General features: G+C 46.5%; 1 protein-coding gene across 2 annotated transcripts in view; it reads left to right on the top strand.

Moving 5' to 3' along the window:
* Nucleotides 1-18,302, top strand: part of LOC145393865 (transducin beta-like protein 3) — a 341,771-nt gene that overhangs the window by 64,423 nt on the left and 259,046 nt on the right. For both annotated transcript variants that reach the window (XM_080267921.1, XM_080267922.1), the window contains exons 3-4: nucleotides 295-487; nucleotides 998-1,172. In XM_080267921.1, coding sequence (XP_080124047.1) covers nucleotides 295-487; nucleotides 998-1,172 — 368 coding nt within the window. The remainder of the gene's footprint in view (nucleotides 1-294; nucleotides 488-997; nucleotides 1,173-18,302) is intronic.

Raw genomic sequence — 18,302 nt, 5'->3', positions numbered from 1 at the left:
CCCCCTCCCTACCCCCCACTTACCACCCCCATCCATCCCACCCCCACCCTACCCCCATCCCTACCCCCCACCTTCCCCAAGCATCCAGTCCCAATCCCCACACCTCCTTCCCCCACAAATCCCCCACCATATCACATCCGCCAATTATGCCCGTCCTGAGTGTACGTCAAAACATTCCGATGCCCGTCTTTTAGGGGTTAATAATGTTTCACTGAGTGAATTTCATCACATTAGTTTACGTCCAGTTTACAAGTGGTGGTGAGGTGGTGTGTGATTGTGGTATTTTATATGCAGGTTACGAGTGATGGTGAGGCAGTATTGTGTGAGTGTGGTGACGGGGTAGGAGTGGTGAGCCTCAGGACGGGGAAAGTAACAGGACGTATACAGTGCGACGAGGATCAGGTCACATCCCTTGCCCTGGCACCAGACGACTCGAGCCTTGTAGTTGCTCTCAAGTCAACGTCACTCCGGCAGTACAGCTGGCCAGGTGAGTTAAGCTCTGGCAGTCCTTATTGTAAGTCAGGTACGGTGAGCCTCCATTATATTTAGCCTGTTTAGCTTAAACACATGTGATAATAGCAAGACATAAATTTATGTGTGATCTTTAATGGTAAAGTAGGTAGGGGCAGCTCGTTGATAGATGTTGGTGCTGACCATCCACTTGCCTAATATGGTGCAGCCTTCAGGGGACTCTGACTGTACCAAGTGACAAGCAAAATGGGTTGTGGGCTTTTAGTCCAGGAAACAGTTTACAACATTGGGTAGTGTTTGTACAGTATACTTAGATAGGTGCCTGGTGGTCAAGTGGGTTAAGGCACTCCACTTGGATGTGGCCCAGTAAGGCTTGCTTTTAAGGGGTGGTTGGGGTTTATTTCTTACACTGCCATTCAGGAGCAAGCAGCTGGTCACACTTGCTTCAGATGTACAGACTGAGTAGCCTGTCCCTAGATTTCAAGGTTCTGATGAAGCAAATGAAGATAATTTGCTTTTATTTCAGGTTTGGATCTTGACCGAAGCTTCAGGTCATACCATCGCAGTCCTATCACTGCAATGTCATGGGATTCCACTTCCACACTTTTGGTCACAGGGTCTGCAGACTCCACGGCCAGAGTGTGGGATCTGCACAAGAAGTATTGCACACACAGTCTCAAGGGAGCTACGGGAGTCTTTAGGTTGGTTGAATAACTTTAATTGTTTTTAGGTGAATATTAGAGTGTTTTGCTGATTTTATTCCCCCTCCTCCTCTCTCTGTCTCTCTCTGTCTGTCTGTCTGTCTGTCTGTCTGTCTCTCTCTCTCTCTCTCTCTCTCTCTCTCTCTCTCTCTCTTTCAAACTTTTATACCTCAAAATATTAAAATATAGTTTGATAATAATGAAATATACATTGATAGTTCTTGTATCTGTATTGTGGTTTCTCTTCCCATATTTTCTGGACCTTGCCTCGCCCCATCCATAGATAGCAAAAGGGGCAGGACATTGGTGATGGTGATATTGATGATGATTGGTCTTAGTATGAGAAGGATAGGTTGATGATGATTGGCCTTTGTATGAGAAGGATAGGTTTTGGTGAGTAAACATATACATTCCTCATTTGTTATAAATCTGTTTCTTATCACATCCAGTCTGTTGTCTAGCAGCTCTAGTTCCAGACTTGTCACTCCGCCGCTCTTGCTCAGACTTATCATCATTGTTGTCATCACCCTGATCTTTGTCCCCATTTAAGAATGGGTTGAGGTAAGATTAAGAAAGCAGTGAAACAAAGCATGTAAGAAGAAGAACCAACATCATGCCCAGTGATTTAAGCTTAGCAGTTCCATTCATGCCTCATGAATTGTTTTTCTACCTTGACATACCAGTTGGAGAGGAAATAGCTGAATAAAGCATATACAGTAATCCCTATATTATCCGGACGCCCACTATCTGGACTCCCCGCTTACCAGACATTACCTGGACCTTCGGAACCCAAAAAAAAAAAAAAAAAAAAAAAAAAAAAAATCCCCCCTAAATCCAAATTTTTTCCCACCCGTAATTTGAAATTGCCGCTCGGCGCCAAACAGCTGTTTACACCACGGCCCTTTCACCCCTCCCTTCCTCCCCCCTCCCCCCTCCCCTGTCAGGGTTGCTGTTTGGTATTTTTCATTACCAGATGTGGACCAAGTTGGTAATGAAAAATTCGTTTGGTAATGAATCAGAATACAGTAATGCATTACCAAACGGATTTTTCACATGTACTGTATGAGGATACACAGGATGGAGATGGTGGATTGTCTGCTCTCTTTGACTAATCTGCTAGCCTACATAGTGTGAAAATAATCAACATGCTGGTGATTATAATGAGAGTGATTATTTCCACTTGTATATATAATTAGTGAAGAATAAATGCTTGCTTTACGAATTTGGTAATGAAAAGTTAAATTTGGTAATGAAAATTGAGGAGTTTGGTAATGTGGCTGAGATCTGATGTGGTAACCCTGCTGCCCCCTCCACCAGTTACCGCCTAACTGCTATCACGAGTGGATGCTTATCGCAATGGATGCCACACGTGCTCGTTTTTGTGAATAAACAGTGAATAAACTGCAATACCTCGCCAATAGACCACACAGTAATTTACAGTGTTGTGCAGTGTTAAGAAATTAGAATTTGGAGTGCAAAGGATTAAGTGTGGAGTGCAAACTGGTAGTTGAAACTGGTGTGGTGCAATTAGGAACAGAATGTGCATTGTTAAACAATTATAACTCACAGTGCAAAGAATTAAGTGCAACACAACACTGGATTACTGTACATGCTTCAAGAGCATTTTCACAGCTACCAGAGCCTAAGAGGAGGCAGCCACAGATATAAGTATTCTGTATCATCATCATCATCATCATCATCCGGACCTCCATTCCCACCCAAGGGCAAGGTGAGGAGTAGCAATGTCCAGACAGCCCAAAATTGCCCAATCCAATGGGCAACGCTTCCATTCACTCATCATTCAAGCCCCCGGAATCCTGACTCTATCGGATACGCCAAAAACATTCACCACATTCTGTAGCTTCACATATCGTATCTGACAGAGTCAATCCAGACACTGCCACATTAAAAAGGCGTGCCAAAAATCCCTAATCATGCATATCTCCTCACAAAATTCATCCAGCCAGCTCGATCTCCTGTCAGTTCCCTAGCCTCACTGACTTCCAAACCTCTCTTCCTCACACATTCATCCACCATCTTGGCCTACCTCGCTTCCTCCCTCCTTCAGATTCGCTCAGATATACCCTCTTCACTACTCTATTGTTATCCATTCTCTCCACTTGACCATACCATCTCAGTGCACTCTCTTCAATTCTGGTGTCCACCGTCTTCCTTACTCCGCATCTTTCACGAATCACATTATTTCGTATCCTATCCACCCTCTGTACTCCACATACATTCCTCAGCAGTCCCATCTCCACTGCTCTTACTCGACTTTTCATTTTCATGCCACATCATAGTCTGTCATCCATATGTTAAAGTTGGCACTAACACTCCTTCATGTAAGCCTTGTGCAGCTGCAACACTCAAGCCTCTGTTTCCTGTCAAGGCCTTCATTGCACCAGCTACTTTTCTTCCTTGTGTCACTCTACTTTCAACTTCTTTTGCACAGTTTCCTCAGGTATTTGAACTCTCTCATCCAGGTATTTGAACTCTCTCACCAATTCCAGTCTCTCTCCATTCACTGTTACATTGCACTGGGAGTCACCTTCTCTCTCAATAACCATCATTTACTCTTAAGGCATGATGCTTACAGACATCAGCAAAACTCGGCACTAGCCTACCTAGTTCTTGTCCGGTACTTGCAAGCAGTACTGCATCATCAGCATACAACAAATTTGAGATATTCCATCCATCACCATTCATTACCAATGCCATCCCTCTCTCCATTACTCGTGTTTTCACTTCTCTCATCACCCCATCCATATATACATTGAACAACCATGGGGACATCACACAACCTTGTCACATGCCCACACTGATTGTGAACTATTCACTTGGATGCCCATTAACCCTGACACATGCTTCACTACCATCATAAACACTCTTGACGACACCTAACAGCTTACCCTCTACACCGTACATGGGCAAAACTTTCCACAATCCTTCTCTGTCCACTTTGTCATATGCATTTTCCAGATCCATGAATGTCATAAACACCTTATGGTCCTTCTCACAAGCCTTCTCTACTGTCTGTCTCACTGCAAATATTTGATCCACACATCCTCTGCCACTCCTAAAGCCACCCTGTTCATCACTCACTAGAACTTCTGATATCTCTCTTTCTTTCTCTATAATAATTCTTCCAATATACCTTCCCTACCACACTCAGTAAGCTTATGCCACGATAATTCTTACACTCACTTCGTTCACCTTTATTTTTGTACAGGGGTACAATCACAGCCTTTTTCCACACTGCAGGCACAGTTTCACTCATCCATGCTTTCTTACATATCTCCAACAAGCACTTCATTCCATTCTCTCCACTACATTTAAGCATCTCTGCATACACCTCATCAACCCCAGCTGCTTTCCCATTTTTCAGCCGCTTCACAGCACTCTTCACCTGTGCGAGTGTCACGTCTCCTGGCACTGGATTCCTTCTCTGCACACCCCCAAAACCAATCATGTTTACAGCTCCTCTGCTCTCTCTATCCCCATTCATCAGGGTTTTAAAATATTCTTTCCATGTGGTCCTTACTTCATCTCCATGGGTTAATAATCTACCACCTGCAACCTTCACACCATCCCATTTCATACCGCTTTCACATCTACATTTCTGCACCTCTTTCCAGAATAACTTTCTAAATATCAGAGTAGTTTGCATTCATTTTTCTTCCTAGATCCTCATTTATCTCCTTCTTTTTCCTCTTCACTAGTCTCTTTACGTGCTTCTTGCTTGTAACATATTCAGTTCTTATTTCAACTGAACCCCTATCCTGTAACCACTTTAGCCACTTCTTCTTCTTTTCCTCCACCGCTCTCTTTACCTCCTCATCCCACCATGCCGTACCTTTCTTCTTTGTTGTTACTCCTGCCACACCACATACCGCTTTAGCATTCCTAACTAAGCAGTCCCTATATGCATTCCACAGTCTGTCCAGATCCATTTCATTCCAATTCAGTAATTCTAACTCATCCACTACTTTGGTCCTGTGTTCATCTGCCATTTCTTTGATCCTCAGCTTCTCACCTTTCAGTCTTTCTCCCTGACTGCGTCTCTCTCTCCTGATCCACCTCACTCCTTTCAGCTTGATCTTGCATGCCACAATCATATGATCTGACAGACCTCCACATCGTACTCTCACAGCCCTCGTATCAGCAACCATTCCCATCGTCGACCTCTCTACGAGCACGTAATCAATCAGGCTTCTTTCAACACGATCCCCGTTCCCTCTATACCATGTATATTTTTAGGTGCATCTCTGTGTTTGAAATCCGAGTTACAAATGCATAACCTCCTCTCCTGACACATACCCTTTAGTCTTTTCCCATTATCATTTTCTCCTGGTACTCCATTGCCTTTGGATGGGAAAGGAGGTCTGAATGATGATGATGATGATACTCCATAGCAACCCATTATGTCATCCTCAGGACCAGTACCTACTCATCCATTCATATCCCCCATCACAATCACTTTATAGCTCCTGGGCATTTCTCCCACTACTTCACCCAGCACATCCCAAAACCTGTCTTTCTCTCACTCCTGTCCTCGCATGGTGCATATGCTACAATCACTGCCACTTTCACCTTCTCAAACTTGAACTTGACATTCATACATCTTGAGCTAACACATTTGTAGCCTCTCATTCCCCTCTGCCACACCTCATTCATCAACAAAGCAACTCCTTCCTTGCATCTTCCTCACCCATTCATTCCCAATCTTACACATTTTACACCCTCCCACTCCTCCATTTCACACCCTTTCATCATCATTTCACACAATGCCATCACAGCATATCTCTCACTCTTGAACACATTCACCACTTCCACCCTCTTGCTCTCCTCATTCACACCTCTCACATTCTACATGGCCACGCGAGTCTGCCCATTTGGTTGGGACCCTGGGCAGTTATTGGGCCCTCCGAGGGTCTCTGAAACTGCCATAATTAAGTGATTTTGGATAGGGGAATCTGGGGGACACTTAACCCTGCCAGAAACCCCAGTTATATGGTTACCACCCAGCGTAGTAAATGGTTTCCTGGGCACAGTATCCTGTACATTTTAAATATTTTCCATAACCACTTCTGATTCCTCATTCTCTGGTTCCTTTTCATTTATTTCATGCTTTATGTCCAATATTGGTGTGAATAGGGTCTTAAATAGGTGCTATGCATGTCCGGTAGAAAGTTATTTAGGTGGCTTTCAAAGTTAGGCTGGGTTAGGTCCTTAAGTACTAGTCCAGCAGACAGGGGCCTACCATCTGGACTGACCCACTTTCCGGACATGCCTTTGGCTCTATTTCGTCGGATAGTGGAGGGATTACTTTTTGTGTTTTTAACATTTAATAGTATTTGATGAATGTTGAATTAAAATGAATTACAAGAAGGTACCTCTTGTTGTAGTGATTGGACTGTCCCAGTTAGAGAATGGCCCTGCATAGGTTCAGATCCCAAGAAATATATACTGTATACAGTAGTCACACAATTATCTGGATGCTTTGTATCCAACATGCTCGTTATCCGAACGTTAGGCCTTGGCTCCATTACAGGCTATCCTCGTTATAACGATGGGACGTGTTTGGAAAAACCCATCGTTGAGCCAGGGTTTCGTTAATCGGGGACCTTATAACACAGAGAGTACAGTATAGGGATGCATTGGAGGACCCTGGGATTACCACCAACTAACTCCAAAACCTACCCAAATGAGTCTAAAAACAAGTTCCTATAAACCCCCAGATAGCTTTAAAACAAGCTAAACTAAGCCTAAAAACAGTTTATAACTCACCTAAACCCCCCCAAAATATCTGAATATCATCAAAAATAAGTATGGAAAAAAATCACTTAGTAAACTGTACCAAAAAATGACAGTATTCACCCCAGCTATGACTAGAACACATGAATCTAAGTCAGAAAACAGTTTATAAATCAGCCTAAACACAAAATTTAAGTCTAAAGTATCATCAGAATTGGTTAAAAAAGAAACCATTGGAAAAAAGACCCATCATATATCCGGGGACTGGCCATCGATAGGCTGGGAAGGATGTTAAGTTACATTGCTGTGGTGGGGTATCGTATAGAGGTTGATCATATAGCAAGGTATAGCTGTATCTGGATTTATTTCTCTGTATCCGAATATGAAATTTCCAATATCCACGGTTGGGCAGCCTCCAAATTTTAAAAATTGGTTTGGGTACTGGCTGGCCTCTTTGTGCCAAGTGCAGGTACTAGACCCTAACCCACAAGCTGAGCAAATATGGCCGTCCGACTTCTCACAGAACGGTTAAAGTCTCCTGGCTGCCCAGATCACTCATATGCTACCGGCCGCACATGAGTAATACAGACCCTTACTCACAAGCTCAGCAGATATGGCTGTCCCGGCTCCTCACTGAATGTTCAAAGTTCCCCGGCTGCCTGGATCACTCAGACACTGCCAGCCGCGCGTGAGTAATGCAGACCTCAACCCACAAGCTGAGCAGATATGGCCATCTGCCTCCTCGCTGAACAGTCAAAGTCCCTCTGCTTCAGAGATCACTCAAAGCTACCAGCCACGCACGAGTAATACAGACCCCATCCTACAAGGTGAGTAGAAATGGCTGTCCTCTTCACTACTGAATGGTCATGGCTGTCTGCTTCACTACAGAATGGTCAGAGTCGCCTGCCCCTCCTCTTGAGCCAAGCCACGCACTGGTGAAAGAGCGCAGCCCACCAGCTGAGCAAAAATGGCTGTCTTCCTCCATATCAAATGGTCTGAGTCACGTGGCTTCCCTCTCAAGCTGAGTCGCGTGCTGGTAAAAGAATGTGACCCTCCAGCTGAGCAGAAATGGCTGTCTGCCTGCCTACTGAATGGCCAAAGTCACTTGGCAGGCCAGTAGAGACATGGCATCTCTGTGTTCAGTCCAGTTACCATTCGTCCCCACCACTCGTTGTCCAGCTCCAACGGTTGGAATTTTCCAACATTTGATAAGTGATTCCTAATGATGGGCAATACCAGTGATTAAATTTATATGATACTAATCACACTGTTGGGCAGCATTGGTGGTATTGATTACCTATACTGATAGGTAGGTAGTTTCATAATTAATACTTTTTCAGTCCGATGAACTACCAGCAAATTTAATAAAATTACTCCACAGGCTCAGTTTGGGTTACAATAATTATATTGCCACTATTTTAGGGAAATGTGAGCACTGAAACTGCCACTAAGTGCACAAATAAAGCTTAAAATCATCACTTCCCATTGAAGTAGTATTTTTTAAAATACGTTTTCAGTTACTGGAATTGGAAAGTAAATTTTAGTACTCATAGTAATCGATACCTAGCCATCCGTATCGATACTTGCAAATAAACAGTTAGTATCGAAAGTATCAGTACAGTATTTTGGTATTGACATTGCCACCACTAGTGATTACATTAACCACTAGACCACGTGGGATTACTGTACATCAACTAGAGGCCTGTGGGTTACGATGCCCGTCTGCCTTTCACAGGGTGGTAAGTACTGTACTTTATAAAAATTCGTTTGCAATCTTCATCATCTTCATTTATTTTTGTTTGGATTTTTGTTGTTTATGCATTGTTTTCTTAGTGTCTGGCATTATATTGTATATTCCCATGTGTGTTTTGATGTCTAAATAACTGACAGACCAGAAAACACTGCCAGAATCAGGAGGGGTACCGTACAAATAGGTAGGGTATTTGTGGATTTTTGTTGTTTGTGCATTGTTTTCTTAGTGTCTAGCATTATACTGGTTATTCCGAGGTGTGTTTTGATGTCAGAATAAGTGAAAGACCAAAGAACACTGCCAAAATTAGGAGGGGTACAGCTCATCTGTGTAGGGTATAGGTTGGTAGGGTATTGCACCGTATACGGATTTCGTCCGTATCCAGATACATCAATGGATCTGTTATGTCAGGTGATCGAGAGATTACTGTACTGTACACCATACCCTGATTTCTGACGCATCAATAACCGACGATTCGCTAGACCAAACAAATAAATGGGGAAACATTCCCATAATCCGAACATACCTCAGTTCGCTAGTCCAAACATCCACCCCTCCCTAGGTTTGAAACGAGCTTGCCTAAATGGGATGTGATGGTACACATGGCTCTGCCTGTCCTCCTTCCATCCCCTCTCTTCTCCCCCAATCTCTCCTTCATCCCCCACCACACTTAGCACTGCCAGGTGTGTCTCCTTCTCAGTCCCCCTGCCCTTCCCTGCCCCTGGTTGTCTAATTCCATGTTCCACCACCCTCCTCTACCCCTGCTTGTCTCCCAAGTGTGTGTGTGTGTGTGTGTGTATGAGAGAGAGAGAGAGAGAGAGAGAGACGAGGGTGGGGGATAGGTCAGTAGGGCAGTTTGGCTGTCTTGTCTCCCTCCCAGTCCCGCCCGCCCTCCTCCAGGCCTGCTCATCTCCCTCCCCATACCCCCACCCTCCCTCACTCCTGCTTGTAAACCCTGTCTCCCTGCCCTCCCCCACCCCTGCTTGTCTCTCTCTCCCCATCCCCCTGCCCTCCCCCACCCACATTTGGAGCGCTACCAGTCGCCTGCCTTGCTGTCAGTTGCCCTGAAGCATGTCATTACCGCACATCTCACCCACCTTACCTTTTTGCATGTTTTGTTTGATATGCTTTGGCAATAGTATTGTGTATCTTCAGTATCTTATGGGGAAAATGTCTTCGATATCTGACATACTCGCAGACCAAACACTCCTGCTGGTACACAACACTGCCGAAAATCAGGGTGTGTGTGTATATATATTCATTTTCATCATCATCATCCGGACCTCCTTTCCTACCCTAGGGCAGGGTGAGGAGTAGCAAAGTCCAGACAACCCAAGTTTGCCAGGTTCAATGGGCCACACTTCTAGGCACTCATTATTCAAGCCCCTAGAATCCTGGCTCTGTCTGATACACCAGAAACATTCACCATATTCTGTAGCTTCACCTAAACGTATCCGACATAGTCAGTCGAGACGCTGTCACATTAAAAACGGTGCCAAATCCCTGATCACGCACTTCTTCTTACAACATTCGTCCAGCCAGCACGATCTCATGTCGGTCCCCTAGCCTCACCGACTTCCATCTTTCTCTTCCTCATACACTCATCCACCATATCCCTCCACCTTCTCCCCATGATTCCTTGCCTTCTCTCTCCTTCAAACTTGCTCAGATATACCTTTTTGACCACTCGATTGTTATCCATTCTCTCCACATGACCATACCATCTCAGTACACTCTCCGATTTTGGTGTCCGCCGACTTCCCCACTCTGCATCTTTCACCAATTACATTATTTCATATCCTATCCACTCTCTTTACTCCACGTACATTCCTCAGCAGTCCCGTCTCCACTGCTGTCACCCTTGACTTTGCATTTTCATGCCACACCATAGTCTGACATCTGAATATTCAAATTCACTAACACTCCTTCATGTAGGACTCGCTCAGCTGCAGCACCCAAGCCTCTGTTTCTTATCAAGGTCTTCATAGCACCAGCTACTTTCCTTTCTTGTGTCACCCTACTTTCCACTTCTTTTGCACATTATTCTCTCTTTTTTTGTCACTGTATCCAGTTATTTGAACTCTCTCACCAGTTCCAGTCACTCTCCATTCACTGTAACATCACACTGGGAGTCACCCTCTCTCTCAATAACCATCACTTTACTCTTTTCTATATTTTCTCTCAAGGCACGATGCTCACAGACATCAGCAAAATTGCATTAGTCTACCAAGTTCTTGTCCGGTATTTGCAGGTAGTACTGCATTATCAGCATACAAGAAATTTTAGATATTCCATCCATCACCATTCATTACCAATGCCATCCCTCTCTCCATTACTCATGTTTTTACTTCTCTCATCATCCCATCCATATATATATTGAACAACCATGGGGACATCACACAACTGTGTCACAAGCCCACACCGATCATGAACCATTCACCTAGATGCCCATTTACCGTTACACATGCCTCACTCATACCATCATAAAAACTCTTGACGGCACCTAGCAACTACCATCTACACCGTACTTGCTTAAAATCTTCCACAATCCCTCTCTTTCTACTTTGTCGTACGCTTTTTCCAGATCCATGAGTGCCATAAATGCCTTATAGTCCTTCTTACAAGCCTTCTCCCCTATCTGTCTCACTGCAAATATTTGATCCACACATCCACTCCCACTTCTATAGCCACCCTGTTCATCACTTACAAGGACTTCTGACATCTTTCTTACTTTCACTATAATAATTCTTCTGTATACCTTCCCTGCTACATTCGTTAAACTTATGGTAATTCTTGCACTCACTTCACTCACCTTTATTTTTGTACAGGGGTACTTGAAGCCCTCTCACGTGACTTTAGAAATGGACTCCGGTGGGAGATGTTGTATGCTGATGATTTGGTGTTGATTGCAGAGAACGAAAGGGAGGCTGAGGAAGGGTTTAGGAAGTGGAGAGATGGTATGGGGCACAAGGGCTTAAGGGTAAATGCAGATAAAACAAAAGTGATGATATCTAGGGTTGGTGGCAGTACTGTCAGAGACGAGGGAGAGTGGCCATGTGCAGTTTGCCACAAGGGCGTGGGAAGTAATTCCATCTTGTGCAGTGTTTGTGATAAATGGGTGCACAAGAGATGTAGTGGTATCAGAGGTAGACTGCAAGATAATGCTGATTTTATGTGTACGGCGTGTTGGGGAGAGCAGGTGGAGATTGTCAGGCATGAAAGGATTGAAATTGTTGGTGAATCTATTGAGTGTGTGGAAGAGTTTTGTTATTTGGGAGACATGTTGTGTGCTGGAGGTGGGGCTGGAGCTAGGTCTGTGGCTACAGTGAGAAGTGGTTGGAAGAAGTTCAGGGAGCTCTTGCCTCTTCTGACATTGAGACGGCTCTCCCTAAGTGCTGAGGGGTCTTTGTATGCAGCATGTGTTAGGAGTATAATGCTGTATGGTAATGAGATCTGGGCAGTAAAGGAGGAGGATATTCGCTGGCTCAGACATACAGAAATGACAATGGTTAGGTGGATGTGTAGTATGTCCCTGCGTGCAAGGTCTGGGGGGGCTGGGTTTACGATGGAAGAGTTGAGAGGTAGGATGGGACTGGAGTGTATTAGTGTTGTGATGAGGAGAGGTAGATTGAGATGGTTTGGACATATGGAGAGGATGGGGGATGAGAATTGGGTGAGGAAGGTGAGAAGTGTTAATATTGGGGGTGGGGTTGTGAGGGGTAGACCAAGAAAGACATGGGACGAGGTCATTAAGTGTGACCTCAGGGTTAAGGGACTGAACAGGGAGGCTGCAATGGATCATGCAGCATGGAGAGCCGCCATTAGGTGACCAAGGCCGACACATGCAAGCATGTTGGAGCCTTTAAAAACGAAAATGAAAACAAACGAAATTTAATTGCATTTATATTTTAAGTTTATTTTTATTTTACAGAAATCCCTCCACTATCCGATGTAATAGAGCCAAAGGCATGTCTGGGAAGTGGGTTTGTCCGGATAGTGGGCCCCTGCCTCCTGGACTGGTACTCATGGCCCCTAACCCAGCTTAACATTGAAAGCCTCCTAATTAACTCCTAACCGGACATGCTAACCAGACATGCATAGCACCTATTTAAGACCCTGTTCACACCAGTAATGGACATAAAGCATGAAATAAATGAAAAGGAACCAGAGAATGAGGAATGAGAAGTGAGTATTGAAAATATTTAGCAGTGAACAGGGTAGTTACAGCACATCTGTGGCCGCCTCCTCTAAGGCTCTGGCAGTGGTGAAAATGCTCTTGAGGCACTTACAGTAATCCAGTGTTGTGCTACACTTAATTTTTTGCACTGTGAGTTATAATTGTTTAACACTTCACATTCTGTTCTTAATTGCGCCACGCCAGTTTCAACCACCACTTTGCACTCCACACTTAATCCTTCGCACTCTAAATTCTGATTTCTTAACGCTGCACAACACTTTAAATTCCCATGTGGTTTAGTGGCAAGGTATTGCAGTTTATTCACTGTTTATTCACAAAAACGAGCATGTGTGGCATCCATTGCGATGAACATCTACTCACAACGGTGGTTAGGTGGTAACTAGTGAGGGGGAAGGAAGCAAGGGATGAAGGGGCTGTGCATAAACACAGCTGTTTGGCGCTGCGTGCCAATTTCAAATTGCGGGTGGGAAAAAATTTGGATTTGGGGGGGATTTTTTTTCTTGTTTGGCCATTTTTGGGTTCCGAAGGTTCAGGCTCACAATGTCCGGTAAGTGGGGAGTCAGGATAGTGGGTGTCCGGATAGTACGGGGATTACTGTATTTGATTTTATTTTATTTTTCTCGTGTTTATTACACACAGCAGCTGGCTAGCGTAACATGCAGTGGTGCTGGGAATAATGCTAGGATCTCTTGTTGTCTAATACTGATACGAATAGGTAACAATACTACTGTTAAGGATTGTTGAACGCTGGGGGAAATGTTTACAGGTTGTTGTGAGTGTTAGTCAGTGTTTTCCTCCTCCTCCTCCTCCTAGTACTACTAGTACTACTAAAATAAGTTTGTCACCGTTACAAGAACAACAGCAACGACAACAACAACAACTGCCGCTGCTGCTGCTAATATTTCTACAAAACCAACAACTTCTGCTATTAGTACTTCTAATACTTGAACAATCAGTACCTTACTAACACTAATGCTAGTTTTCATCCCATTATTTAAAATGCATCACATGGGTCATTTTTGGCCTGAGCTAAGCTTAAAAAAAAAAAAAAAAAAAAAAAAAAAAAAATGAAGTTGATACCATGGTTCTTGGTTCTTGGTGTTGAGTTAGGGCTTTCAATTCCGAGGGGGTCAGAGGAGCCCTTCCGGTGGCTTATGGAGCAGATGTCTAGCCTAGATGCGATGCAGTTGCCTGGACTTCCTTAAGAAGACACACACCAAACGAATGACAGGATACCTTAGGGGACTGTTCAGACCCACACCTCCAAGGAGTACTGGCAGAGTGAAGTCTCGTACACCTAAGATAGACAGACGATCCCTCAATTCTGTCCGCATGGAGTGAATTCTTGGACAGTGCAAAAGAAAGTGGGCAATTGTTTCTTCTTGATCTCTGCACCACTGGCAGTAAGGGTCCGGCACCAGGCGTAGGCGGTGGAGATGGGACGCCAGACCAACGTGTCCAATGCGCAGTCTGGTGAGTGCCACGTCCAAGGCACGAGCAGTGGAACGGGCCCAAGGGTGATAGGAGGAGTCCATGCGGTAAGCCCCTAAGGTGGAGGAGGGGAGCTCTGCTGCCAGTTCTGAGTCCCAGGCCTTTCCACTAGCAACCATCAGAAGCCTGCTACAAGTTGCCTCTTGAAGTGGAAGAGTCTCCACTGCTGCTGAGGTCAAAGCCAGCCTTGCAGCCCTGTCGACTATCTCATTGCCCCTGATGCCCACGTGAGATGGTATCCACTGTAGGCGAAGTACCCAATTCTCCTGGAGAAGTTGACTCAGCAGGGTCTGGATCTCATAGAGGAGATGTCTCGCTGACTGTGCCTTGGGGGACACAATAAGGTGCAATGCTGCCAGACAGTCTGTATAAATGACCACCTTCTGGGGTTGGAGATGTGCCTTGATGAAGGCCAAGGCCTTGAAGAGGGCAAAAAGTTCCGACGTGACACTATCATGAAGTGCAGCCAAGCGCCATGTTTGGCAGAGAGAAAGGTCCACTAAGTATATTGCCGCAGCAGATGCTGCGGGTGTTGTGGTGTGTGAACTGTCAGTAAATACTTCAGTGTATCCCGCATACACCGTGTCCGACAGCTTTTTGTACAATGTTGGTGCTAGATGTCCATCTTGAGATTTGTCAAAAGACTCCGACAGGCAGAATGATACTAGAGATGAGAGGTCCCTCCAAGGCGGTGTTGGGGGCACTGAAGGGAGGGGCTGACGGAGTGGTGGTGGCAGCGAGAGGGACCTGTACGCCCAGAGAGCCCTGATCAAGAGTGGCTGGCGGGACCTCACAGGCCAAGCAGGATGTGACAAAATGACACCCGCCTCCTCAAAGAGCACTGGTAGAGGGTGGTGGCGGGAGGAGTGTTGTATGGCCCAGTAGCGGCGGCAAACGAGCTTCGACCTGGTGACATGTAGAGGAGGGACACCACTCTCCGCCTGCAAGGACAGCACGGTGGAAGAACAAAATGCGCCCAGGGCAATGTGTAGGGCGGCGTTTTGTATCGGGTCAAGTTTTCGCAACTGAGTGGAGGATGCTGAACCATAAACTGAGCACCCGTAGTTGATCTTTCCCAAGATGGCAGCACGGTAGTAGCCTAAAAGAAGGTCACGGTTGGCACCCCATTTAGACCCTGCTACACTCTTCATGACGTCTAGCCTCTTGGCGCAGGATGTTCGGAGGTATTCTATGTGGTGACGCCACGTAAGGACTGGCCCACCCAGACGAAGTCCCAAGAAGGTGTGAGTACGGACTACAGGGGGAGATTCAGTGCCTATCCTGACCACCGGCTGAGATGGCATGCGACGCAAGGTGAAGGCCATCACGGCACACTTTGACACCCCGATCTCCAGATCCCATTGGTGAACCCATTCCTCTAGAGTTGAGACAGCCGCCTGAAGTCTCCTCTGTGCATCTTCCATGGTGGTGTCCCTGCTAATGAGAGTCACGTCATCTGCATAAACCAATGTGGAGACGTCCGGATGGTTGGGCAGGTCTGACATCAAAACATTGAAAAGCAAGGGGCTGAGAACTGAGCCTTGGGGCACCCCTCTACGGATGGGACGAGGAGAGGAAGTGGCCCCACCAACAGATACGACATAACTCCTGCCATCCAGATAGTTGACAAACCATGCCCAGAGACCCCAAGGCAGGAGAGCTTATACAGGATGCCAGTATGTGGCGATGAGTCAAAGGCCCCCTTGATGTCCACGAAAAGGGCCAGCATATATAGCCCCTTGCGGTACGTGTCGTGGATCAGGTATTCCAGCTGGCAGAGTATGTCCAAGGTGCCCCGGCATGGGCGAAAACCACATTGTTCCTCTTTAAGAAGGGATCTAGATTCTAGCCACCATGACAGGCGACGAGCCACCATCCTCTCCAGCAGTTTCCCTACACACGAGAGAAGGGCGATGGGCCTGTACGAAGATGGCTTGGTCGGGTCCTTGCCTGGCTTGAGGAAAGGCAGCAGCATTGAGGTCTTCCATTCCACTGGGAATATCCCCTGGCTCCAGCTGCGATTATAAATGTGAAGGAGGCAATCCTGCAGGTTGGGTGTCAGTCGCTGGAGGAATTCATTGGTCACCGAGTCTGGGCCCGCCACCCTGCCGGTCCGAAGGGCAGACAAGGCGGAGACAAGTTCTGAGGCAGTGAAAAGATTGTCTAGACCAGCAGTTGCAGGGGAAGAGAGGCTTCGTTGTATTGCCTCCTCGTACACCGTGGAAGAGGGCAAAGCAGATGGATGGCCGAACTGGGTGTCGAAGAATGACGCCAGATAGTCGGCCTTGGACAGGTCATCAAGCAGGCACAGACCATCCCTGCGGAGTGGATAAGTGTGGGTGGTAGGGCGTCCTGACATAGCCCGTAAGAATCTCCAAGTGCGGGCCGTCGAGGTGGAGAAGGAAAGGCTGGCACAGAAGGAGGTCCAGGCTTGCCGTTTTGCCAACTTGATGGTTCTGGAGCAGATGGCATTAACCCGACGGTACTTGCGCCCCAGTTCTAGGCAAGGGTTGCGGCTCCACATGTGCCGGGCTCGATGACGGGCCCTGACTGCATCCGCACATTCGACTGACCACCATGGGACTCCTGCTCGGTGTACACAACGGCGAGTTGAACGCTGAAAGACTCTGCCTCCCACCTCAACCAGAAGATGTGCAAAATCCTTAGCCGACAGTGGAGGGGAGCCCCAGCTGCCTGGAAAACAGGAAGCCAGTTCCTTCTGGAATGTGTCCCATTTGTCTCCCACCAGCTTCCATCTTGGGCGACAGTCTCCTGACTGCAACGTGGAAAGGCCCGGATAATCATAGAAGACTGGTAGATGATCGCTGCCCATATAGGGACCCACCTCTACAACTGGACACTGGAACACTGGATCTCCAAGGCAGAGGTCCAAGACTGATGGTCGTCCGGAATAGGGGTCATATCGGGAGTACAGGCCAGGAGGTGTGAGAAGACCGATGCGTGGGGAGTCTAAGAGTGCCTGAAAAAGAGACGATCCCGATACATTATTGATGGTTAGTGAAGGATCCCAGAGGTGATGATGGGCGTTAAAATCCCCCATGATGAAGGCAGGGGCCGGCAGCTGATGAAAGTAATGTACTAATTCCTCCTGGGACACATCCTGACATGGGTTGTAACATAACAGCACTGACGCCCATCCAGATCTAAGAGCCACCCTTACCGCCAAGACTTCCATCAGGCCACTGGGATATTGGGTAAGAGGCAAACTCACACTCTGGGAGGTCTCCCGAACAGCCAGTAATAGGCCCCCACCCCTCCCCTGAGGGCGGTCTGACCTAGAGACTATAAAACCCCCCAGGGTGAGGCGGATGCAGGGTTGTAGCCAGGTCTCACACACCCCTACCACATTTGGTTCCCTTTCAGCCACTAAAATTTTAAAATCCTGTGACTTGTGGACTAGTGAATGAGAATTCCACAGCAGGATTCTTAAGCCACCTGTACCCCCCATGATAGTATCAGAGACAACAGCTGCGGCCAAAGGAGGGAACAGATTTCTATGAAGGACTTCCCCTGTTGGTGTAATGCCAGTGCCTCGGTGAGAAGTGTTATAAAAGAGTTCCCAGAACCTGGACCCTCATCAATGGAAGACAGAGGCTCTGAATTTCGTTGATGTCCTGGATGGGTAGGGTGAAGTCTCCGTCGGCCCAACAAAGGCAGGGCAGGGGTGGGGCCAGAGGAACACTGTTGGGAGGTACCATCATTCCCAATGGCAGCCATATCTGGATCCTGTGGAGGCACCCCCTGGGCTTGAGGGCTGGCAGTGCGGTGACGGTTGTGAAAAGCAGTGTGGGGGCGTGATGGTGCCTTATTCACAGTGGTGTCTGCATGGATAATGACCTCTGCCCCTGATGCGGGGTGGGTGGAGACTCCCAATACATCATTCAATCCTAGGTCCTCCTCCTGAACATCATCAGCA

The sequence above is a fragment of the Coenobita brevimanus genome, chromosome 25 (genome assembly GCF_032717465.1).
Source record: "Coenobita brevimanus isolate Jiangsu-jjx chromosome 25, ASM3271746v2, whole genome shotgun sequence".
In the NCBI taxonomy this organism is placed as follows: Eukaryota; Metazoa; Arthropoda; class Malacostraca; order Decapoda; family Coenobitidae; genus Coenobita; species Coenobita brevimanus.
The sequence above is the reverse complement of the archived record's forward strand: the minus strand, read 5'-3'. Positions and strand labels throughout refer to the sequence as shown.